This window comes from Hemitrygon akajei, chromosome 31 (assembly GCF_048418815.1).
Source record: "Hemitrygon akajei chromosome 31, sHemAka1.3, whole genome shotgun sequence".
Lineage (NCBI taxonomy): Eukaryota > Metazoa > Chordata > Chondrichthyes > Myliobatiformes > Dasyatidae > Hemitrygon > Hemitrygon akajei.
The window spans coordinates 13,653,482-13,679,224 of NC_133154.1; the positions used below are offsets into that span (position 1 = coordinate 13,653,482).

Genomic DNA, 25,743 nt, shown 5'->3' on the forward strand with positions numbered 1-25,743 from the left:
GCTCATTCCATGTGCGCAGCACCCTCTGTAGAAAAAGCTGCCTCTGGCCCCCTTTTAAATCTAACTCCTCGCACTTTAAACCTATAGATCTGGACTCCCCCACCATGGGAAATGGGCTGTGGCTACTCACCTCATCTGTGCCCCTGAGTCAGCTCAGCCCCTGTACACTCCTGACCTATCCAGCCTCTTATACCTCAAACCCTACAGTCCCGGTAACACCCTCTTTGCACCCTTTCCAGTTCAATGTCATCTTCAAATTCATAACCTGTGGAGCACCTGTATGCTGGAAAACATGAACACTTCGATAAACGTATGTCTTTCAACCCAGCCCTGAGCCAGGGATAAGGTTTTGACAGTTTCTGTGTTCCTTCTGTCCTTTTTATTTTGCGTTTGGACAAGCTTTGCACCTGGTAAGGAGGTTGCTGTGGTAACAGAAAGAACGAACGATTCTTTTGTTATGCATACCCTGCACGTGAAGGTAATTTTCACACTCTGTTCCAGGTACACTCCATCCTCTGAATAAAAAGCTGCCTCTGGTCCCCTTTTCAGTCTAACCCCTCCCACCCCAGTCCACTGCAGAGGGGGCGATTGGAAGAATCCTGCCCACCTGTATCAACAACACAAAACTTCCTTTCAGCTTTATTCTTGTCATAAATTCCCGCAAACTACATGGTTGCTGGTTGATAGTCCTGGAACTCCGTGTCTCCCAGAATAGTGGGAGCACCGTGAGCGCGTTCTAGAAGGCGGTTGTCATTCAGCAGGGCAGCTGGCGATGGGGAAGAGAAGTTAGCCGTGCCAGAGTTGCGCATGTCCAGACAATTAAAACAAAATGTTTTGATGGAAACTACAAATCTGTTGTGCCGAGTGCCTTCCAAGTGGTGAAGGGAAGATCTGAGACCATATTAAATAAGAAGAGGTGTGTAGGCCATTCATCTCCACTTGCTCCCCCATTCAGTAAGATCATTACTAATCCAACTTCCCTCAGCTCATTTCTTCACCCTCTTTCCATAACCCTTAATTCCCTTACTGATTATTAATTTACATCATCTTTGAATCTATTTAGTGATTCAACTTGCTGGGACAAACACTCGCAACCTTTTGAGCAAAGAAATTATTTGATATCTCAGTCTTAAATAGACTCCTCCTTATTCTACTGTATCATCCCAGCAGCAATCTGTCGAAAAATCTTGTGTTCCGATAACATCACTTTTTTCCTGTACTTTAGAGAGCATAGACCCAAAATGTTTGGTCCTTCTCCATAAGGCAATCCAACTCCATGATCGTCCTTAAATACTTTACCTTTCACCCTTAACCTATGACCCTTAACAATCTAGTTTGTCAACCTCGGTTGGAAAAAAGCCTGCTTGCATTAACCCTTTCTACAATAGACCTTTCATAATTTTGGATACCTCTGTCAAATCTCCACACATTCTCCTACACTCCAGGGAATAAAGTCCTAACTTACTAAACAGCTACCTGTAACTCAGTTCCACCATTATCCTTGTAAATTCTATCTGTACTCTTTCAATCTTACTGATATCTTTCCAGGAAGCAGGTGACTGGAACTGTGCACACAGTAATCCAGATACGGTGCCACCAACATCTTGAACAACTTCAACATACATCCCAAATCCACACCGGGCCTGCTCTGTCGCTCTAAAGTGCAACACCTCACACTTGTATGCCATTTTTACAGCCCACTTTTTCAGCTTGTCCAGAAACCTTTGATAGCCTTCCTTACTGTCCACTATGCTCCCAATATTGGTGAATTCCACAAATTTACTGATTCAGTTACCATATTATCATCCAGATTGTTGATGTACACTCAGTGGCCACTTTATTCGTTATACCTGTACACCTGCTCGTTAAGACAAATACCTAACCAGCCAATCATGTGGCAGCAACTCAGTGCACAAAAGCACGCAGACATGGTCAAGAGGTTCAGTTGCTGTTCAGACTAAACATTAGAATGGGGAAGAAATGTGATCAAGTGGCTTTGACCATGGAATGGCTGTCGGTGCCAACGGGATAGTTTGAGTATCTCAGGAACAGCCGATCTGGGATTTTCACACACGACAGTGAGTTTACAGAGAAACAAAAACCGTTCAGTGAATGGCGGTTTTGTGGGCGTATATGCCTTGTTGATTGGAGAGTTCATAGGAGAATGGCTAGACGGGTTCAAGCTGACAGAAAGTAGTTCAAATAACCTGCATGGTGTGCGGGAGAGCATCTCTGAACACACAACGTGTTGCAACTTGAAGTGGATGAGCTACAGAAGCAGCAGACCATGAACATACACTCAGTGGCCACTTTATTAGGCTCAGGGGGTCAGAAGCCTCCAATCAGAGAGGCAACCATCTACTACCACTCTGGCCTCTCTCACAAAGCCAATGTCAAATCCAGTTTACTACCTTGTCCTGAATGCCAATGACTGAACCTTCTTGACCAGCCTCCCATGCTGGACTTTGCCGAAGGCCTTGCTAGTGTCCATGTGAACAACATCCACTACCTGTCCTTCAGCAACTTTCCTGGTAATCTCCTCAAAAAAAAAGCTCTGCAAGGTCTATTAGAAGTACTGTTGCAGCTCTATAAAACTGGTTAGACCATACCTGGAATCTGGTTGCCTCATTAGAAGCTTTAGAGGGAGCACAGAGGAGATTTACCAGGATTCTGCCTGGATTAGAGATGGCGTCTCATGAGGAAAGGTTGAGTGAGCTAGGGCTTCTCTCTTTGGAGTGAAGGAGGCCAAGAGGTGAGTTATTAGAGGCGTATAAGATGATAAGGTAGGGTCCAGGCCCTAGAGCTTACTGAGGCAATTGAACCTGATGTTTAGTCATCGATTTAGGTGCCGGGCCAGATTAAAAAGTTCGGGCTGTCGGGGCCCCAAGTGAGGTACAGGCTGGTTCAGCGACATTTACTCTGCTCTGCGCTGAATTACGGGTCTCGAGCTCTCTTTGTGGGCTTCAGCCCAGAATGCAATTTGCTTGCAGTTATTGTTTGCACGATTTGTTTTCTTTCTCTCTCTGTACATTGGGTGCTGGGTTCTTTTGTGTTTCGTGGCTGCCTGTCAGGAGATGAATCTCAAGGTTGTATAACATTCATACTTTGTTAATAAACTTTTTGAACTTTGAAAAGACATAGGTAGAGTGGGCAGCCAGTGTCCTTTCTCCCAGGGTGGCAACAACTAATATGAGAATTTTAAGGTGATTAGAGGAAAATTTGGAGGGGGGGGGATGTCAGAGGTAGGTTTTTTGAGTTCCTCCAGCAGATTTCCAGTATCTGCAGTCCTTTGTGTCTCCATAACAACCAAATATATTATTTGTAAGAGGCTATTAAAAAATGGCTGTTGGCAGAGGAAATATTGACTTGTCATGTTTCCATGGAGAGTAGTATGCTCAGTGATTGGTAGAGTTTAGGAATGACCATCCAGAGGGGCAAGATAATACATGAGAGTGAACACGCAGGGGGTATGGAACAAAATCTCAAAACCAGAACCATATAGAAATTGAAGAGTAGTAAAGGTGTGTGTTTTGTAGAGACAGGACAGGGATGATGCAATAAACAAATAATTGTGTCACTCTTCCCAGTAAAGTGAGTCAAACGAATGAGGGAGAGAATAGAGTTTAAGAGGATGATAAATCAGCCAGGAAGGAATGGCTGAGCAGACTCGATGGGCTGAATGGCCTAATCCTGCTCTTGTGTCTTATGGTCATTTGCCGTTATGGAAAAAGCGTAAGATTAACTGAAGGGTCTACAGTTAGCTGTCCTACGAAGCTGACAATCTGCGCCCATAGGTTCTAGGAAGGAAAATGGTTATGGAGATTGTGAACGCACTCACGGAGATCTTTCAAAAACTCACTGGATTGCAAAGCAGATGGAAAGGTAGTAAATATGACGCTGTCTGAGAAGGAGAACACAGGGAAGTGCGAGCGGGTAAACCCGAGGTTGGTTTTCGGAGATAACTCTGGCAGAGGACTCTTGGATCATAGAGCAAGCCCAGTGTGGATTCATGGAGGGAAGATCATATTGGAAAAGGTTTATTATTGTCACATATACCAAGATACAGTGAAAAACTTGTCTTGCATACTGTTCATACAGATCAAATCATTACAAGGTGCATTGAAGTAGAACAAGGATGGTATCCAAATGCCACCTGTTGGAAGACTCACAACCTATCTACATAACATGGTGGTCAGTAAACAATTGTCTAATGAACAATAGTGTAGGCCTAGGGAGATGGAGTCCGCCACGTACCTGTTCCTCTGATGGGCGAATTGCAGTGGGTTGAGGTTGTCAGGGATACTGGAGTTAATGCATGCTATGAACAGCTTCTCGAAGCATTTCATGATGGTCAGAGACACCGGGCGTTGTCATTAAGGCACCTCATCTTCTTTTCCTTTGGTATGGGGGACGACAGTAGTCTTCCTAAAGCAGGTGGAAACCTCTGATTGAAGTAGGGAGAGGTCTGCAAATAACCCATACAACACACCGGAGGAACTCAGCAAGTCGGGCAGCATCCATGAAAACGAGCAGTCAACGTTTCGGGCCTCAGGACGAAGGGTCTCGGCCCGAAATGTTGACTGTTTGTTTCCACAGATGCTACCCGACCAGCTGAGTTCCTTCAACGTGTTGAGGGTGTTGCTTTGACCCTAGTAGCTTCTGCAGTGTACTTTGTGTTTGCAAATAACCCACCAGCTGATACTTGCAGGATCCAAGGATGCTGCCAGGGACACCATCTGGGCCTGATGCTTTAGAACAGGCGTGGCCAACCTTTTACATTCCATGCATCAATTTGTTCATGCATGAGTTCAGATGCGAATTTTTTCATGCACGAGTTCTATGTTAACATATTTTTACAAGAATTGAATGGGGGTACAAGAGTCGCATGGCACATCTGAACTCGTGCGTGAATAAACTGACGCATGGAATGTAAAAGGTTGGCCACCCCTGCTTTAGGACATAGAACAGTACAGCCCCTTTGGCCCATTAACCTCCTCTTAGATCTATTTAACCATTTCCTCCACATGATTTCTTTCATCCGCATGCCTCTCAAATGTTCCTAATTGTTATCTACCTATACCACCACCCCTCGCAGTGTGTTCCATGCACTCACCACTCTGTAAAATAAAGCTACCCCTGACATCACCACCTGACAAAAACATGCCCATTAACCAGTCGCGCATTGGGGAAAGGTGGGTTCACACACCCTCCCACCCCCACCCCCACCCCGGAAGGCTGTTCTTACGCCTGCAATGCCAGCGCCAGAGAGATCCAATCTGTGAGCTGCGCTGTCCTTTTTGTGTTGATGCTGTTTGTCATGTGTTACCTTGGGTCTCGTTACAAAACCCTAAAAATACAGCGACGAGCTTCAGGCTTGAAGGCAGGCAGGGGTCGTGCTACCCTCGCCGGCCTGTAGGTGGCTCTGCGGCGGACCGGCAGCGCCTGCAGCCGACAGGACGTTGACGAGTTGCTGGGCTGGGAGTGGGAGGCTGCGGCGGGCGGCGGGCGGCGAGCGGGGAGCTTGCAGCCCGGTCCGAGCCTGCAGAAGGCAGGGCAGGCGTGGGAGACATGGGACCGTCTGATCCCGCGTAATGAAACCAGCCAGGACAGGATGCTGACAAAGAACGGCACTCGACTCTGTAAAATCACACGGTACGACTCATTTTTTGACTGACTGGTGCATTTTAAATTATCTGTTGCTGAGCTGTGTGTGTTGCCGGGTTTCTTTGTTCTTCCTGCAGTGTCACTGTGTAGTAAATCTGAGAGGCAAAAGCTTTTTTAAAAAAAAATTTTGAGCATCACATACAAAATGCTGGAGGACCTCAGCAAGTCAGGCAGTTTCTATGGAGGGGAATAAACAGTCGGCGTTTCAGGCCGAGTACTAAGTTCCTTCCCCAACCCCCCCCAACCACAGCATTTTGTGTGTATTGTTTAAGATTTTCACTATCTGTAGAATCTCTTGTGTTTAAACTTTGTAGTTTTAATCTTGGGGCCCCAAGTATGGTCAGGATGCTGGACTTGAGTCTTGGGGTGAAGCTCTTTTGGTTTCTGATGTGCACAGAGGACAGGGGAAGGATCTGCTCCCAAGGAATGCTTATCCCCAAAGTGAGGCAGTGATAGGCAGCAGGACCCTCAGAGAGGGGTATGGACATGGCCAATGAGGAGACAGGGTACTGACGTGGCCAATGAGGAGACGGGGTAGGGACCTGACCAATGAGGAGACAAGGTAGGGACCTGACCAATGAGGAGACAAGGTAGGGACCTGACCAATGAGGAGACAGGGTAGGGAGCTGACCAATGAGGAGACGGGGTACTGACGTGACCAATGAGGAGAACGGGGTACAGACGTGACCAAAATAGGAGACAAGGTAGGGACCTGACCAATGAGGAGACGGGGTAGGGAGCTGACCAATGAGGAGACGGGGTACTGACGTGACCAATGAGGAGATGGGGTACAGACGTGACCAATGAGGAGACAAGGTAGGGACCTGACCAATGAGGAGACGGGGTAGGGAGCTAACCAATGAACTGGAATCAGGTACACCCACTCATGTTCAGCAAGCAGAGAGCAGAATGGACACCTCAACCCCAAAGGTCCTGAAGCCCGAATGGGTCAGTGTTTCAGGTTTCAATCCCAAACATCAACAATTCTTTTCCCTCCACAGATGCTGCTGGACTTGCTGAGTTCCTTCAGCAGGTTGTTTGATGCTCTAAATCAGAGGTTTCCAACTTGGGGTCCACGGACCCCTTGCTTAGTGGTATAGGTCCATGGTATGAAGACAGGTTGGGAACCCCTGCTGTATGTGGATGTTTGCGAAGAGAAAGAGTTACAGGATGTATATTGTATACATTCCTCTGACACATTGACATTGAAATGTGTTTGTTTCCTGTGCTGCCTCACTTCACCAGTCCATGTGCAAGTCCAAGTGATAAGTGTGGGAGGGGTATTCCTGTGGAGTATTCAAGATTGTTTAATGTCAATTCCTGCACACAGGTGTAAGAACAACAAAATAATTGTTACGCCAGGTCTGCTGCAGCACAAAAAAAACACAAAAGATAAAGAACACAATAATAATAACACACACAATAAATATAAATACATACGATAGCTTAAATACGTAGATTGATTGTATGTCCATAAAGTGACAATAAGGTGACTGACATGAAATAATAAAGTAGTGATGGAGTTAGTGGGTGGAGGTGTTTATCAGTCTCACTGTTTGGGGAAAGTAACTGTCTTTGAGTCTGGTGGCCCTGGTGCTGGTGCTATGTAGCCTCCTCCCTGATGGAAGTGGGACAAACAGTCCATGAGCAGGGTGGGTGTGATCCTTCATGATGTTACTCTCATTTCTATATATATATATGTAGTCAGTAGTGGCCAGGCTGGTGCAAGTGAGCAGAACTGGCCACGTTACCCTTCCTAGAGAAAGGGGAAATTACAGTGGTTTGAGCTTACAAGGAAGTATGTGGCTTTCAGACAAAGAGGCTTTGAGATGTAAATCACCCATCATCCCCGATTCTCCCTCATTTTAGTTCTCCTGGATCTAGTCTGGGTTCCGCGGAGATTGCAGCTGCCTCCTCCTGACGCCTCCCTGCACTGTGCTCATGTTCTTGACCGTCCTCTCGCTGACCTGCACGAGCACTGCCGTGCAGTCCCAAAGCACAATGTGCCCAAAATTCAAAATGGTGCCCAAGCTCCCAGTTATACTAAAAACCCAATTTATTCCCTCCACATCCCCCTGAACCCAACCCTGGACTCTGTGCCGTGCTGACCCACCAGCGAACAGCGAGCGTTACCAACCTGCCCGCCTTTGTGGGCCTGGTCTGTTGGCCGCGCGCACAACGGGGCAAAAGGGGAGAAAGCGGTAAGAGAAGAATGGAGAGCGAGGGAGGATGAGAGAAGAAAGAATCCCTTAGTTATGAGGGACCAAGGACCAACCACCATTTCTCACCTTTAATCAGGTGGAGGGCGATGTAAAGGGATCTTTTGGAAAATGGTTCATTTTTTAAAGACTTCTCTAAAACGGGTCATCGTGGAGTTTAATTATGCTGCTTGGAAAACACGCCTGGATGTCGCTGTCTGGTTTGCTAATCTTGCTGCACCAGCTAGATTCGAGTGGAGATTGTTGGCCTTTTAAGCTCACGCGGCGACTTCCTCTCTCTCTGATTCTTGTGATCTTTGCGATTTCAGTCCTGTGCTGCCGGAGGTCGAAGCGGCCTGCCACCGTGGTTTGTGCCTGGGGGGGCGTGGGGGTGTCTGTCCAGAGGTCAGGATCAGGAAGTAGAGCAGGAGGAGGTCCAGGTGATAAGGCAGGAGCCCTTGGTAAAGTACTGCCAGCCAGTGAAAAACAGAGGCAGTAGGGGGCTTCCAACCGTTACCTTCGTTGAGCTTCATCTCGTTCTGTATAGATTGAGGAACAAGGACATCCAAATCCATAAAACTCAGTTCCTCTGTAGACAACTACCCCCTCAGTCCTTACTCTCGTGTGTGGTACATGGAATTCATTATCCCTTTCAATTTATATACAGTATGTCTTAATTTATCAGTCTAGCACAGGAATGTGCCCTTTAGAAACATAGGAAACCTACAGCACAATACAGGCCCTTCAGCCCACAAAGCTGTGCCAAACATGTCCTTACTTAGAAATTACCTCTGTTTACCCATAGCCCTCTATTTTTCTAAGCTATCCAGGATCTTTTAAAAGACCCTGTCGTATCCGCCTCCACCACCATCACTGGCAGCCCATTCCACACTGTCACCACTCTCTGCGTAAAAAACTTATCCCTGACATCTCCTCTGTACCTGCTTCCAAGCACCTTAAAACTGTGCCCTCTCGTGCTAGCCATTTCAGCGCTGGGAAAAAGCCTCTGACTATCCACACAATCAATGCCTCTCATTATCTTATACACCTCTATCAGGTCACCTCTCATCCTCCGTCTGTCCAAGGAGAAAAAGCCGAGGTCACTCAACCTATTCTCATAAGGCAGGCTCCCCAATCCAGGCAACATCCTTGTAAATCTCCTCTGCACCCTTTCTATGGCTTCCACATCCTTCCTATAGTGAGGCGACCAGAACTGAGCACAGTACTCCAAGTGGAGTCTGACCAGCGTCCTACATACTGCAACATTACCTCTCGGCTCCTAAACTCAGTCCCACCATTGATGAACACCAATGCACCATACGCCTTCTTAAACCACAAAGTCAACCCATCATCCAGAGTCTGGCCCATCATGTCTGTACTACCCATGATGCCAATCCAACTAATCACGTCTAATTGATTTTATGATTTCTATCCAAATTCGTGGCCTCCTTGTAACCTTTGCCCAGCCCATCAGCCCTCTATGATCTTGGATCAACTCCCCTGTAGTAATTGTTCTATTATTGGTCTCCAGGGACCTGGATTCCAGTTCCTGGAATTACTTTCCCTGACCTCTGACCCTTTTTAAGATGAGGGATAAGGCCCATGTGCAGGCAGAACAGATTAGTCTAGATTGGCTTCATGGCCGGTGGCTTGGTCATTGTGGGCTGAATGGCCCCTGTTGCTGTACCATGTTCAGAGCTCTTCTCCTATCAGGCTTGTGCTCATCTTCCCTAAACAGAGGGTTAGTCACTAGAGCTGAGACAGAGAGAGATCTTTGATCTCTTAGGAGGGTGGAAAGAGGTCATAGAACCAAAGAGTCATAGAACAGAAACAGGCTCTTCGGCCCACTGAGTCTATACTGACCATGGCAGACAAGGGAACTCAAGGACAGCATAGAAACAAAAGCGAAGGCATATGGTATAGCAAAAGTTAGTGAGAAGTTAGAGGGCTGGGGAGCTTTTAAAAACTAACAGAAGGCAACTAAAAAAGCAATAAGGAGATAACATTAGAGCTAAGAAAGTAAGCTAGCCAATAATATAAAAGAGAATACCAAAAGCCAAACGATTTTTTCAAAGAAAAAGAGTAGAAGAGGTAAGACTGGACACTGGACCGCTGGAAAATGATAATGGAGATGGAATTAGAGGGAACAAAGAAATACTGATGAACTGAGTAAGTATTTTGCTTCAGTGTTCACTGAGGAAGACACCAGCAGCATGCCAGAAGTTCAAGAGGGTCAGGGGGTAGAAGTGAGTGTAGTTGCTATTACTCGGGGAAAAGGCTTTTGGGAAGCTGAAAGGTCTGATGGTAGATAAGTCACCTGGACGACACCCCAGGAGTGGGGATAAAGGGAGCCTTTTCTGGTTGGCTAGTGGTGTTCCACAGGGGTTGGTGTTGGGACCGTTCTCTTCGCATTATATGCTAATGATTTAGATGATGGAATAGATGGCTTGGTGGCCAAGTTTGCCGTCAGTACAAAGACTGGTGGTGTGGCAGGTAGTGCAGAGACTGCAAGAGGACTTGGACAGATTAGGAGCATGGGCAAAGAAGTAGCAGATAGAATACAATGTCAGGAAGAGAATTGTCTCACACTTTGGTAGAAGGATTAAGCTGGAGGCTATTTACTAAATGAGGAGTGAATTCAGAAATTGGAGGAGTAAAATCCCTGTGCAGGATTTCCTGAAGTTAACTTGCAGGTTGAGTCGGAGGTGAGGCAAATGCAATGTTATTTCAAGATGACTAGAATATAAAATCAAGGATGTAATGCTGAGACCTTATAAGACATTGGTCAGACCGCGTTTCAAAGTTCAAAGTAATATTTATTATCAGAGTATGTACACGTCACTACACACAGCCCTAAGATTCTTTTTTCCTGCAGGCATACTTAGCAAATCTTACAGAATAGTAGCCGTAAACAGGATCAATAGACAACAAACCGTGCAAATGCAAATATAAATAAATAGCAATAAATAACAGGAGCATAAAATAACAAAATGGAAAGGATTCTGAAAGTAAAACCATCGGCTGTGGGAACACCAGAAACAGAATGAGTGTGGTTATCCCCTTTTGTTCAAGAGCCTGATGGTTGAGAGATGGCAACTGTTCTTGAACCTGGTGGTGTGTGTCCTGAGGTACCTGTACCTTCTACCTGATGGCAGCAGTGAGAAAAGAGCACGGCCTGGCTGGTGATCATCTTTGATGATGGATGCTGCTTTTCTACAGCAATGTTTCATGTAGATGTGCTCAATGGTTGCGAGAATTTACCCGTGACGTACTAGGCCGAATCCACTACCTTTTGTGGGATTTTCCACTCAAAGGCATTGGTGTTCCAGTACCAGGCTGTGACACAGCCAGTCAGCACACTTTCCACCACACATCTACAGGAGTTTGTCAAGGTTTTTGATGACATGCCGAATCTCCGCAGACTCCTGAGCGAGTAGAGGCTCTGTTATGCTTTCTTTGCAATTACATTTATCTGATGGGTCCAGGATAGGTCCTCTGAGATAGTGACACCCAGGAATTTAAAGTTGCTGGCTCCCTCCACCTCTCATCCTCCGATGAGTACCGACTGTTTCCCTCTCTTGAAGTCTACAATCATTCCCTTGGTCTTATTGACATTGAGTGAGAGGGTGTTGTTATGACACCACTCAGCTAAGTTTTCAATCTCCCTCCTGTGTGCTGATTCATCACCACCTTTGATACAGCCCACAACAGTGGTGTCGTCAGCAAACTTGTATATGGTGTCGGAGCTGTACTTAGCCACGCAGTCATAGGTGTGAAGCGAGTAGAGCAGGGGGCTAAGCACACATCCCTGTGGTGCTCCTGAGCTGATGGAGATTTCTCCACAATGTTTTTGCCAATTCGAACTGACTGGGGTCTACAGGTGAGGATCCAATTGCACATGGGGGCATTGAGGCCTAGGTCTTGGAGTCCACTGATTAGTTTTGAGGGGATGGTGGTGTTAAATGCCAAGTGTAATCAATAAAGAGCATCCTGATGCGTGCATCTTTGCTGTCCAGGTGTTCCGGGGTTGTGTGAAGAGCCAACGAGATAGCATCTGTTTTAGACCCGCTGCTTCAGTAGGTGAATTGGAGCGCATCTAAGTCACCATTCGTTCAGGAGCTGATGTGCTTCAACACCTGCCTCTCAAAACACTGTGCCACTGGGCAATAGTCAGCCTGAAATGTCGACTCTTTATTCCCCTCTGTAGATGCTGCCTGACCAGATGAGTTCCTCCAGCACATTGTGTGTATTGCTCTAGATTTCCAGCATCTGCACTACCTCTTGTGTCTGCAGAACTTCTTGTGTTTTGTCCTTAAGCAAGGGGCTGCTTTCTGTAGGATGGATTTCTGGATTTGGGGCTCTGAGCAGCAGCTGGACTGGGTGTCCATGAATACTCTGCCTATTTTCGTCCCTGTCCTTACTCCTTCAGTGGTTCAGTTTACACTTCCATAATTAGGACTTCTGACTCGGGGCTCAAGTTAGGCTCATCCTCCGATCTGATTTAGTGCTGAGGTGTTTGGAGAAAAAAAAGACAGTGCTAATCTCAATGATTCCTCTCTGATTAAAGATGAAAGACTAGCTCTATTTGTCACATGTACGTCGAAGCTCCAAAACGTAATGTGAGATGTGTTTGCGTCAATGACCAACATAGTCCCGAGGATAGGCTGGGGGCAGCCCGCAAATGTCGCCGTGCTTCCGGCGCCGGACTCATGTCTTGGTATCGGTACGTCGTGAATCTTTGGAAGGTGGGAGGAGACCCACGCGTTCATGGGCAGAACATACAAGCTCCATACAGGAGTTGAGCTCTGATTTTACAGTGGGCACTGTAAAGAGTTACCCAAACGTGAGGAAAAAGAGAGATTCCTGATCGAGCGGAACAACGGAGGGAGGGTTATTTAGCTCGTCCTGCCTGTACATCGCCTCACCCTCTGGAAAGGCAAAGCATTTCCAGTAGTACCACACCCCCACTCTATCTCCACCCCCCTCAGTGTGCCACGGTAGCGTAGCGGTTAGAGCAACACTATTACACTCGGGACGTCGGAGTTCAGAGTTCAATCCCAGCGTCCTCTGTAAAGAAATTGTATGTCCTACTCATGGAATGCTCCGGTTTCCTCCCACAATCCAAAGCCATACTGGTTAGTAGGTTAATTGGTCATTGTAAATTGACCTGTGATTAGGCTAGGATTAAATCGGGAGTTGCTGGCTGTGTGGCCCGAAGGTCCTGTTGAATTTTGTGAATAACAGAAGCTGCAGCCCTTTACTTTCATTAGAAACAAGCCAAAAGGAGTCGCCTTACACTGACGTCAGTATGTCAGGCACCATCTCTTAAAGTGAACACAACAACTCAATGGCAGTGTTTGTGAATTGTGTAGAACAGTTTCTATTATGAACATTGTGCGTCTTCTGCCACCTGTTATATTACCCGACAGGCTGGAAGTGCCTGTCTCTCTCTGTATCTCTAAATAATAATCCAATTTCTGTTGTTCCACTATTTATCCAATTCCTTTGACGTTTGTAAACTTGCTTTCACCACTCTTTTAGGCAGCAAATTGTGCATCAAAACTACTGTCTGTAGACAAGAAGACTGCCTTATCTTGCCTGTGGTAGAAGAGAGGAGAAGAATAGCCCTTAACTCGGCAGTGGAGTTATCGGGGCACTGTCATGACGGTGTTTCCGTAGCGAGCTATTCTTGTTTTTACGAGGCCGAGTTGCTAGCTCGACGCTCAACCCGACTTGGATTCGAACTCGGGAGCCTTCGCTCTGGAGTCCGGCGCTGATATCATCGCGCCACCAAGCGGGCCTGTGGTATTTCACCTCATTACAAAGTGCTTCATTGTCCTCTGGAATTTGAGGGTGCAGGGATTGTTGTGCAATGATCACCAAAAGGCGGACATGACACAGCTACAACAGGACCAGTGTTTGGGATATCGATGTATCCTGGCTTGTCGGGTGCAGAATCCGGTACTTAAGGGGGTCAAGGACCATTAATGGAAATCCTAGGCTATTATCGGCTCCTAGATGCTCTTCTGAATTTTAACCTGGTTAAAGTTAGTTTGTTGTACATTTTGTTGTCAGTTGTAACTTGTGTAACAGTGTAAAATGGCTTGACCTCTTTTGACATAAAAAATCTCCTACAGTTGAATCTTTAGACCGGAACCCTTAATATATTTTGGTAGATCCAGTAAATATTAACAAGTTTTCGATAACATCGCTCCCAGAGCCAATAATAATAGGGAAAAAAAACACTGTTGGAGAAACTCTGTAGGCGAAACACCATTTATGTAGGATACTCTTGTTTTTCCCACGTTTGTGTGTGTTGTTGAGCTGCGGAGGGTGTAGGTTGAGACTAAGTGGGAAGAGAAAAGATTCAAGATTCACAGCACATTTATTATCTAAGTATGTATGCAGTTTTCAACCCTAAAATTCATCTTCCACACACACAGTCACGAAACAATGAAGAACTAGGGAACCAAACTGTTCAAAGAAAAATATCAAACGCAAACTAGTTTCTCCAGCATTTTGTGTGTGTGCCTATGAATTGTACATTGCACAGGGCAGTGAGTGAGGTGCAAAGACTGCCCAGATTTTATTAATTCATGCTGGGCCACAAATTTTTTCGAAAGTGTTGCTGCTTCAGAATTTTTTTTTGTTTATGATAAACTGTTTGGAGCTGAACACAAATGTAATTTCAGACTACTTGTATCACATAGGAATTTGAAGAAAAAAGAAATTAACTTTTATTGAGTATAATGTGTTTATTTGCATAATGGTGCTGATGCTTTGCAATAGTTCAACTCAGCTAAGAATGTTTTGTTGATGATTTTCATTTGTACTCGGTGTCTGAGGCTTCTCGCTTAAGTGTCCGACAATCTCTGCTTTAAATATATGTAAAGACTTGACCTCCACAGCTGCTTGTGGCAACGAATTCCACAGATTCACCACTCTCGGGCTAAAGAAATTCGCCCTCATTACTGTTCTAAAAAGATGCCCCTCTATTCTAAGGCTGTGACCTCTGGTCTTAGACTCTTCATGTCCTCTCCATGTCCACTCTATCAGTTGAAACCATTCGATAGATGTCAATGAGGTCACTCCTCATTCTTCTGAATTCTAGTGAATACAGGCCGAGAACCATCAAATGTTCTTCATATGACAAGCCATTCAATCCTGGTATCATTTTCGTGAACCTCCTTTGAACTCTGTCCAGTTTCAGCACATCCTTTCTAAGATAAGGGGCCCAAAACTGTTCACAATAGTCCAACTGAGGCCGCACCTGTACTTTATAAAATCTCAACTTTACATCTTTGCTTTTATATTCTAGTCCTCTTCAAAATGAATGCTAACATTGCATTTGCCTTCCTCACCACTGACTCAACCTGCAAATTAACCTTTGGGGAATCCCGCACAAGGACTTCCAAGTCCCTTTGTACCTCAGTTTTGTATTTCTCTCTATTTAGAAAATAAACAACCATTCATTTCTTCTGCATGACCATACACTTCCTGACACTGTATTCAATCTGCCACTTCATTGCCCATTCTCCTAATCTGTCTAGGTCCTTTTGTAACCTCTCTTCTTCCTCAAAACTACCTGCCCCTCCACCTATCTTTGTATCCTCTGCAGACTTTGCAACAAATCCATCAATTCTGTCATTCAAATCATTGAAATAGAATGTAAAAAAGAATCGGTCCCAACACAGACCCCTGTGGAACACCACTAGTCACTAGCAGCCAAGCAGAAAAGGCTCCCTTTATTCCCACTCTTTGCCTCCTGCCACTGCTTTATCTGTGGTAGAATCTTTCCTGTAATACCATGGGCTTGTAGCTTGTTAAGCAGCTTCATGTGTGGCACCTTGTCAAAGGCCTTCTGAAAGTCCAAATACACAACATTAACTAATGCTCCTTTGTCTATCCTGCTTGTTATTTCTTCAAAGAATTCCAACGGATTAGCTTTTCCCTTGAGGAAATCATGTCAACCATGGCCTATTTTATCATGTGCCTGCAAATACCCCAAAACCACATCCTTAACAATCATCTCCAACATCTTCCCAACAGCTGAGGTCAGACTAACTAGCCTATAAATTCCTTTCTTCTGCCTCTCTCCCTTCTTGAAGATTGGAGTGACATTTGCAATTTTCCAGTCTTCCGAAACCGTTCCAAAATCTAGTGATTCTTGAAAGATCATTACTAATGCCTCCACAATCTTTTCAGCCACCTCTTCCAGAGCCCTGGATTGTACACCACCTGGTCCAGGTGACATATCTACTTTCAGACCTTTCAGTTTCCCAAGAACCTTCTGTCTAGTAATAACTTAACACACTTTATAACCCTGACACCTGGAACTTTCACCATACTGCTTCCACAGGGAAGACTGATATGAAATACTTGGTCAGTTCATCCGCCATCTCCTTATCCCCTATTACTACCACTCCAGCATCATTTTCCAGTGGTCCGATAGCCACTCTCACCTCTCTTTTACACTTATGTATCTGAAGAAAGTTTTGCTATCCTCTTCAATATTATTGGCTAGATTACTTCTGTTGGTATTGAAAAGCTTCCCAATCCTTTAACTTCCAACTACATTTTGCTCTGTTTTATGCACTCTTGATGGCTTTTATATTGGTTTTGACTTCTCTTGTTAGCCACGGTTGTGTCATCTTGCCTTTAGAGTACTTCTTCCTCTTTGTGATGTATATATCCTGTGCCTTCCAAATTGCTTCCAGAAATTTTAGCCATCGCTGCTCTGCCGTCATCCCTGCCAGTGTTCTTTTCCAATCAATTCTGGCCAACTCCTCTTTCATAATTCCCTTTACTCCACTGTAATACTGATACATCTGACTTTAGCTTCTCCTTCTCAAATTTCAAGTAGAATCTGATCACATTATGATCACTCTCCCCTAAGGGTTCTTTTACCTTAAGCTCTCTGATCAATTCGGTTTCATTGCACAGCACCCAATCCAGAACAGCCAATCCCCTAGAAAACCACCTCATAGGCATTTGAGAAACTCCCCTGTTGGGATCCAGCATCACCCTGATTTTCCCAATCTAGCTACATATTGAAGTCCCGCATGACTGTTGTAATGTCCTTTTGGCATGCATTTTTGGTCTCCTGGTGTAATCTGTAGACCACATCATTGCTACTGTTCGGGGTTCTGTATGCAACTTTAATCAGTGTCTTTTTTTTAAAAACCCTTGCAGTAAATGCACTTTCCCCACTCCCTTTACAATCAGGTAGCAGTGATTTATCAAGGGCTGGCACGATGGCAGAGCTCATAAAAGCACAACTGCATAGTCCCAGTGACCCAGCTTCAAACTAGAAGTTGAGTGCTCTCCTCTCCTCTTTCTTTCCTGTCCTGATGACGGGTCTTGGCCCACTAAAAATTTGGTGAGGGTCAGTGGGGACACATCTAATTTTCTTCAGCCGCCTGTGAAAGCTGTTGAGTTTTCTTGGCCACATTGTCTATGTGGTTGGAGCAGGACAGGATTTTGGTGATGTTCGCTCCTTGGAACTTTATGTTTTCAACGGTCTCAACCCACGTACCACTGATGTAAACAGGGATGTGCTCACCACCCCATTCCTGGAGTAAGTATCAGCTCCTGTGTCGACAAGAAGTTCAGAAAGAGTGAATTTCTGTATTTCACTGATCTCTCCCTCTGACCTCTGCTGACTGCTTTCCAATTTATTCTCCAGATGCTGTGACTTTGGACCAGCCACTCGATGATTGACACCTGCCTGTCGACTCTCCTGAAGCCTGATTGGCTGTCGAGGTGCCACGGACCCAGCCGCCCGAGGGTCTCCCGGCGTTGGATCTGGCGGTGATGTGATCCAGCTGGTTCTTTAAAAGTCAAGAACGAGGCGTAACTCTTGTGGTTAGAGCCTCTTTATTAGGTGCTCGTGACAAAGGAGTAACAGTAACCAACTCCATTCTCATGAAGAAAGAAAGATTAGGAAGAGAACAGCAGGAAAAGAGAAAGACAAAAAAACAAAGAAGTCATGGCAGGGCGGCATAGTGGTTAGAACAACGGTTTACAGTACAGGCGACCCGGGTTCAATTCCCACTGCTGCCTGTACACCCAGGCTCCTGTTTCCTCTCACAGACCAAAGATTTACCTGTTAATTGGTCATTGTAAAATATCACGGTTGTGTTATACTAAAAACTCGATCAAACGAGGCAGAGAAGAGACTGCCAATGAGACAGGTTCAATGATGAGACACAGGCTGCAGAGAAACCTTGCAAAAATCCAGAACTAGCTACACTGAACATTCTCTGAACTATTACAGACAACCAGGTGATTACATAAATACAGAAGCAAACATAAAGACCATTAAACTACAACTTGGACTCTAAGCCAACACCTGCCATGGCGCGGATGCCTATGGCTTTGGGTGGCAGTGCCGTCAGTGCCAAGACCATGTCCTGCAGCCTGGATGCCCCCGCCAACGCCATCAGCGTCTGCCGTGACGGTGCCCAGGTGGCGGTTGCCGGCCGCAACATCTTCAAGATCTACAGCATCGAGGAGGAGCAGTTCACGGAGAAGGCGAACTTGCGGGTGGGACGCAAGCCCTCGCTCAACTTCAGCTGCGCCGACGTGGCCTGGCACCAGATGGACGAGAACCTGCTGGCCACGGCGGCCACCAACGGCGCTGTGGTGACCTGGAACCTGGGCAGGCCGAGCCGCAACAAGCAGGACCAGCTCTTCATGGAGCACAAGCGCACCGTCAACAAGGTCTGCTTCCACCCGCTGGAGCTGAACATCCTGCTGAGCGGCTCCCAGGACGGCTCCATGAAGTGCTTCGACCTGCGGAGGAAGGAGTCCATCTGCACCTTCTCAGGTACAGGCTGAAGCGTTGGGAATGAGGAACCCACCCCTCTCTGCCTGGAAATCCTCCCTCCCGAATGGAGCATAGACACAAGAGGCTGTGGGTCTCGGCCCAAAGCATCGACTGTTTGCTCTCCTCCGGAGGTGTTGAGCTCCTCCAGCATCTTGTGTGTGTTGCTCAGTGGAGCAGCTGACTCTCGGCTCCAGAGACACAAGTTCAATTCTGGCGCCGGGCGCTGTCTGTGTGGAGTTTGCACGTTCTCCCTGTTGCCCCTGTGGGTTTCCTATCAATGCTCTGTTAGTCTGGGGACTGATTTCATGAGCTGCAAGGTAACATTACAGCTGTACAAAACTAGTTGGACCTCACTTGGAGTATTGTGTTCAGTTCTGGTTCCCTCTTTATAGGAAACTTTAGGGAGGGTGCAGAGGAGATTTACCAAGAGGTTTCCTGGATAAGAGAACATGTCTTGTGTGGAAAGGTTGAAGCAAAGGAGGGTGAGAGACGACTTGATAGAGGTGTAGAATGTTGTAAGAGGTATAGATGGAATGAACAGCTGTGCCTTTCTCCCAGGGCGGCAGTGCCTAATACGAGCGGACATGCTTTTACGGTGAGTAGAGGCAAGTACAGGGGAGAAGTCAGAGTTAAGTTTTTTCACACAGAGGGTGAAGAGTGCCTGAATACACTGCCAGGGCTGGTGGGAGAAGAAGGTACCTTAGGGGCAGTAAAAACACTCAGGCAGGCATGTGGAAAATGGAGGCTACGTGGGTTAGATCCATTGTGGAGTAGGTTAAAAGATCACAACATTGTGGGCCGAAGGGCCTCTACTGTGGTGTACTGTTCTATGTTACAGTCATTTTTATGTCTTCCACTGCAAAACCACAAACTTCACGACAAATGTCAGTGATAACAACCCAATTCAGATTCTGCGAAGCAGTGGGCCTTTGCTTTGCCTTTCCGAATCAGATTTAATATCATTGGCAAATGTCGTGAACTTGTTAGCTTTATGGCAGCAGTACAATGAAATACATGATAAATACAGAGAAAGAAAACTGAGTTACATTAAGTATATATACGTCTATTTAAAAAGTCGGGCTAAAAGAACTGTAAAAGAACAGAAATAATAAAAGTAGTGAGGTAGTGTTCATGGGGTCAATGTCCATTTAGAAATCGGACGGCAGAAGGGAAGAAGCTGTTCCTGAATTGCTATACTTAAGGTTCCTGTACTTCTTTCCTGATGGTAACAACGAGAAGAGAGAATGTCCTGGGTGGCGGGGGTCCTTAATGATGTATGCCCCCTTCCTAAGGCTCCTTGAAGATGTCTCGGATAACACAGGCTGGTACCTGTGGTGGGACTGACTAAGTTTACAAATTTCTGCAACTTATTTTGATCTAATGCAGTAGACCCCCTTGCATACCAGACGGTGACGCAGCCAGTCAGAATGCTCTCCATGGTACATTTGTAGAAGTTTTTGAGTGTTTTAGTTGACAAACCAAATCTCCTCCAACTCCTGATGAAATATAGCTGCTGCCTTGCCTTTATAGCTACATCAATCTGTTGGGACCAGGTTAGGTCCTCAGAGATATTGACACCCAGGAACTTGCTTTCCCTCTCTCCACTTCTGATCCCTCTATAGGGATTGGTTTGTGTTCCCTCGTTTTACCCTTCCTGAAATCCACAGTCAGCTCTTTGGTCTTGCTGATGTTGAGTGCAAGGTTGTTATTTGACACCACTCCACTAACCGGCATGTCTCGCTCCTGAGCACAGGCTAGTAGTTCTCGTTCTCTCATCACAGTGACAATACTGTATAGAAGTGTTCTGTCTCTAGACAAGTGCTAACCCAGTTACAGAGAGGATTAAATCCCTACCTAAAGCCCCAGGTATACTGACTGTGATGGTCTTCCGCCTGCAGGACAGTCGGAGAGCGTGCGTGACGTCCACTTCAGTGCCCGAGACTTCTTCACCTTTGCCGCCACCTTCGAGAATGGCAACGTGCAACTGTGGGACATGCGGAGGCCGGACCGGTGCGAGAGGATGTTTACGGCTCACAACGGGCCGGTCTTCTCCTGTGACTGGCACCCAGACGACAGGTGGGACGGGAGAGAGAGAGAGAGTGTGTGTGTGTACTGGTGCACCTGGCAGATACACACGCCTCCACGTGGAATTGCACACACACATACATAAGAATGCCAATAAGTGTGCTTATCATCACATTGGTAAACATTCCAATAGCCTTGTGCAGAGAAGAGGCCTGCCTGATTGAATATTTCATGACATTTTTATATGCTTAAAATCAAAGGTAATAGCCAGTCAATTCTATAGTTACAATATATCTACAGTGCTTCCTTTGAATTACATATAGTTTTCAAACACCTACCTTCACATCCACACTCCAGACACCCAAAGTGAATGCTAATTCCACTGACTCCGGGCCACATTCACACAAATGCAGGCATCTGAGGTTTATGGGGTGTTTCTTTGTTCGCAATCAGCCCCAAAATGCAGCTCCAGGGAGATCATTGTTCAGAGCTGCATCTTAAATTCAATCTATGATCCATGTTCAGGTCTAAAGACTGGCTGCTGTTGGAATTATATGTACCCTAACTTTGCTGTATACCCGAACTCTAGAATACGCTCTGACATGCCCTTCAGCCCATCAGGTTTGTGCTGACCATCAAACACCCATTTACACTAATCCTACACTTATCCCCAGTTATCGGTCAGAATCAGGTTTAATATCACTGATACATGTTGTGAAATTGTTGTTTTGAGGTAGCACTACAGTGTAATACAAAAAAATTACTGTAAGTTATTTAAAAGATCTATATAAGTAAATAGTGTAAAAAGAGCAGAATAGTGAAGTAGTGTTCATGGGTTTTTGGAAATCTGATGGCAGAGGGGAAGAATGTTAAGTGTGTGTCTTCAGGCTCCTGTACCTCTGTCTTGATGAGAGAGGGCAAGTCCTGGATGGTAGGGATCTTTAGTGCTGGATGCCACCTTCCTGAGGTACCTCCGTTTTGAAGATTTCCTCGATGGTGGGGAGGCTTGTGCCCATGGCGGAGCTGGCTGAGTCTACAACCCTCTGCAGTTTGTTTTGATCCTGTGCGCACCTAGGGACAATTTACAGCGGCCATTTAACCCCCCCAGCTCTGGCTCGGACGGTCCCGAGCCTGGCTGTGAAAGGACGAGGGTTGGGCACGGGGCTGGCAACCTATCCCATAAAAAGCTAGAGCTCCCGAAACGACTACCAAAGCTCCGGAGGCCCCATCTCTGGGGGAGGAGGGATTCTCAAGCATGATGGGCTGCTTCTTGTTGGTGTAGCCCATCAAGAAGATGGCTGTCTTCTTGAGACAACTTGCCAACTTGAAAGAGTGGCCCAGGACAGAGATACTCTGCCCCCGTAGTGGCAGTGGTGTTTAACTAAGTAAGTAATTAAACCCCAGCCTGCTTGTCTTTGGGATGTGGCAGGAACCTGGAGGTCACAGGGAGAACATGCAAACTCCACAAAGATAGCACTGGCGGTCCAGGTTGAACCCAGGTCTCTGGCCGTGTGGTGCTGACAGCCGCGTCACTGACCCGCCTGAGTTTACCGCTACAGGAGTGCACAAGTACATTAAAAGCACCGTCGTCTGGTACGCGTCAGGTAATCAGGCGTGCTGGGTGGCCTGTGACATCGGCTTGGGAGCTATCCCAGTGTGCCCTCCCTGTAAGGTGCTGGTTACTGGAGCCATCTCCAGATGAAGTATCGGACAGCTGACCTTTAATTGTACTTGCACAACTGAGTGCGTGTGAACATCTGCGCAAACGTGCATGGTGATAAGTGAGTACTCGCATGGATGCACTAGTGTGCACACACTGAGGTCCAGAAGGGACTTGATTGAAATATATAAAGATAGGAAGACTATAGGTAGGATAAACAACAGTAAAGTTTTCCCTACATCAGAATTAGATATGCCTTTGAGCGGACAATCCTACTAAAGGTAGTGGATTCGGCCCAGTACATCACAGGTAAAGCCCTCCTAACCATTGAGCGCATCTACGTGAAACTTTGCCGTAGAATATCATCATCAATCTCCAAACAAGAGAAAACTTTGCAGATGCTGGAAATCCGAGCAACACACACAAAATGCCGGAGGAACTCAGCAGGTCAGGCAGCATCTGTGGAAAAGAGTAAACAGTCAACGTTTCGGGCCGAGACCCTTCGGCAGGACACAGTTTGTATTTGTTGATTCATCATCAAAGATCCTCACCACCCAGGCCGTGCTCTTTTCTCGCTGCTGCCATCAGGTAGAAGCTGCCCTTGAGCCCGGTGGAACGCCCCCTCGAGCTGTATCCTCTGTTTAATGACCTCTTGACTGTGTCAGCATGCTTTCACTCATTGAGTTGCTGCCCCACAATTGGCTGATTAGATATTTGCATTAACTTGTAGGTGTACAGATGTACCTAATCAAGTAGCAACGAATGTGAGTTCAGTTCTGGTCAGCTCATTATAGGAAGGATGTGGAAGCTTTAGAGAGGAGACTTAACCAGATGCTGCCTGGATTGGAGAGCATGTCTGTCGAGGAAAGGTTGAGTCGAGCTAGGGCTTTTCTCTTTGGAGCGAGAGCTGATTTGATAGAGATGTATAAGATGATAAGAGACATAGATAAAGTGGACAGCCTTTTCCCCAGGTATACATGATTAATATCAAAGGCAGGGGCCCCTCGGTTAATGGCATAAAATATTTAGAGACCCCTGTTTTAAGATGAAGGAAAGTTTTGGGAAGATGTCTGTGGTAGATTATCTTACGCAGAGAAAGGTGGGTGCCTGGGAAGCGTTGCTGGGATTGGAGGTGGAGGTTGTTACATTAGGGGCATTTAAGAGATTCATAGATGGGCGTATGGATGAAAGAGAAATGGTGGGTTACGAGCTGTGGGGGAGAAAAGGGTTAGATTGATTTTGGTTAGCACGGAGTTTTGGGCTGAAGGGCCTGTGCTAGGTTCTAGTTCTTGCTGAGGATGTTCTGCCCAGTGAGTGTGTTGATGAGATTCCCTGGTCCGTTCTTGCTGGACCCACCCCTCTGACGTCTCGGTGTTTCTCCCGCAGAGGCTGCCTGGTGACGGGGGGCCGAGACAAGATGGTGAAGGTGTGGGACCTGACTGGCTACAAAGCGCGGGAGAGCTACTGCGTGCAGACCATCGCGTCCGTGGCCCGCGTGCTGTGGCGGCCCGAGCGCCGGTACCCACATCGCCACCTGCTCCATGATGGTGGACCACAACATCTACGTGTGGGACGTGCGTCGGCCCTACGTCCCCTTCGCCATGTTCGAGGAGCACAAGGACGTCACTACGGGCATCGCCTGGCGCCACGCCCACGACCCACACTTCCTGCTCTCAGGATCCAAGGACAGCACGCTGTACCACCACTTCTTCAGGGACGCCCAGCGCCCGGCCAGCCGGGCCGTCCCCGAGGGGCTGTCCATCAGCCTCTTCGGCGACGTGGCGTTCGCCGTCAAGGAGAGCCTGTGCTCGGCCGAGGGGGCCCGCAAGCCCTACGGCCCCGACCGCCGCTACCCCCTTCTTCTTCGTGCGACGCCAGGACCCCGCCGAGCAGTTCACCAGCGTGTCGAGCGCACTGAACGTGTTTGAGTCGCGGCCGGGCGCTGCGGCCCCTGTGGACTGGTTCTCGCAGACGGCCTGCCAGTACTCCCTGAGCGGCGGCCCCCTCCCCGAGCTGTGTGACCGCAACGCCGCCGTGGCCCGGCAGCTCAGGCGTTACCAGGTGGCTCAGATCTGGACCATGCTGAAGATTATCTACGCTGGCGCAGGGGCTTGTGCCACCGGGACCCAGGGCGGAGGCGGGCAGGGATCTGGCAAGGCGGCACATCCCCTCAGCAGGTACCGCACATCCCCACACACACACAGACACAGTCTGAGCCTGTCAGAATCAATGAACGAACACACACACACACATAAACGTTTGTTTGTGTGCTTTCACTCATGGCTGATTTCTCTCTGTCTTTCTCTGACACGCCCTCTCTCGTGTGCTCTCTCTCGCGCGTTCCTTCTCGCACACATGTATGTAAACATACATGCAAACGTGTTCATTCACTCATGCCTACATATTCACATACTCACAGTCATTCAAACACATGCACAATCGCTCATGCTTGTGTTCATTTATACACACACACATTCCCCCCCTCTCCCTCTCCCCCCTCTCTTCCCCTCTCCCCCCTCTCCCTCCTCTCCCCCTCTCCCCCCCTCCCCCCTCTCTCCCTCCCCCCTCTCTCCCCCCCTCTCCCATCCCCCCTCTCCCATCCCCCCTCTCTCCCCCCCTCTCTCCCCCCCTCTCCCCTTCCCCCCTCTCTCCCCCCCTCTCCCCTTCCCCCTCTCTCCCCCCTCTCTCCCCCCCCTCTCCCCCCCCTCTCACCCCTCCCCTCCCTCTCCCCCCTCTCTCCCCCCCTCTCTCCCCCTCCCTCTCCCCTCCCTCTCCCCCCCCTCCCCCCTCTCTCCCCCTCCCTCTCCCCCCTCTCTCACCCCTCTCTCACCCCCCTCACCCCCTCCCTCCCCCTCTCCCCCTCCCTCTCCCCCCCTCTCTCACCCCTCTCTCACCCCTCACCCCCTCCCTCCCCCTCTCCCCCTCCCCCTCCCCCTCCCACTCCCTCTCCCCCTCTCTCTCCCCCTCTCCCCTCTCCCCCTTCCCCTCTCTCCCCCTCCCCCTCTCCCCCCCTCCCCTCCTCCTCGTTCAGCATCTATGTCTAACAATAGAAAGGTAAGCACTGCATGTTACAGTCAAACACACAGACTGATCCCGTCGCCACCGTCTGTCACTCACCTCCACACTAAGTCCAGGCGTTGGAGCAGTGCTCTGAGCTGAAGCTGTGGTTGCTATTTACAGTAAACACTAATGTTCCATTCTCCTTCCTAAATCTCCATGTTCTACTTTAATGTTAACATTTTGTGTTTTGTCTGTGGACTCCTTTTAACCTTATAACAATTACAGCACGGAAACAGGCCATCTCGGCCCTTCTGGTCCATGTACGAACGCTTACTCTCACCTAGTCCCACTGACCCGCACTCAGCCCA

General features: G+C 47.4%; 1 protein-coding gene across 1 annotated transcript in view; it reads left to right on the top strand.

Annotated features, from left to right (window-relative positions):
* The first annotated feature begins 5,425 nt into the window (after positions 1 to 5,425).
* The window catches only part of LOC140719348 (GATOR2 complex protein WDR24-like), a 33,339-nt gene continuing 13,021 nt past the window's right edge, over positions 5,426 to 25,743 (top strand). The window contains 6 exon segments of the mRNA XM_073033924.1: positions 5,426 to 5,652; positions 17,548 to 18,690; positions 20,589 to 20,766; positions 23,762 to 23,897; positions 23,899 to 24,234; positions 24,236 to 24,552. Coding sequence (XP_072890025.1) covers positions 18,219 to 18,690; positions 20,589 to 20,766; positions 23,762 to 23,897; positions 23,899 to 24,234; positions 24,236 to 24,552 — 1,439 coding nt within the window. The 5' untranslated portion in view covers positions 5,426 to 5,652; positions 17,548 to 18,218.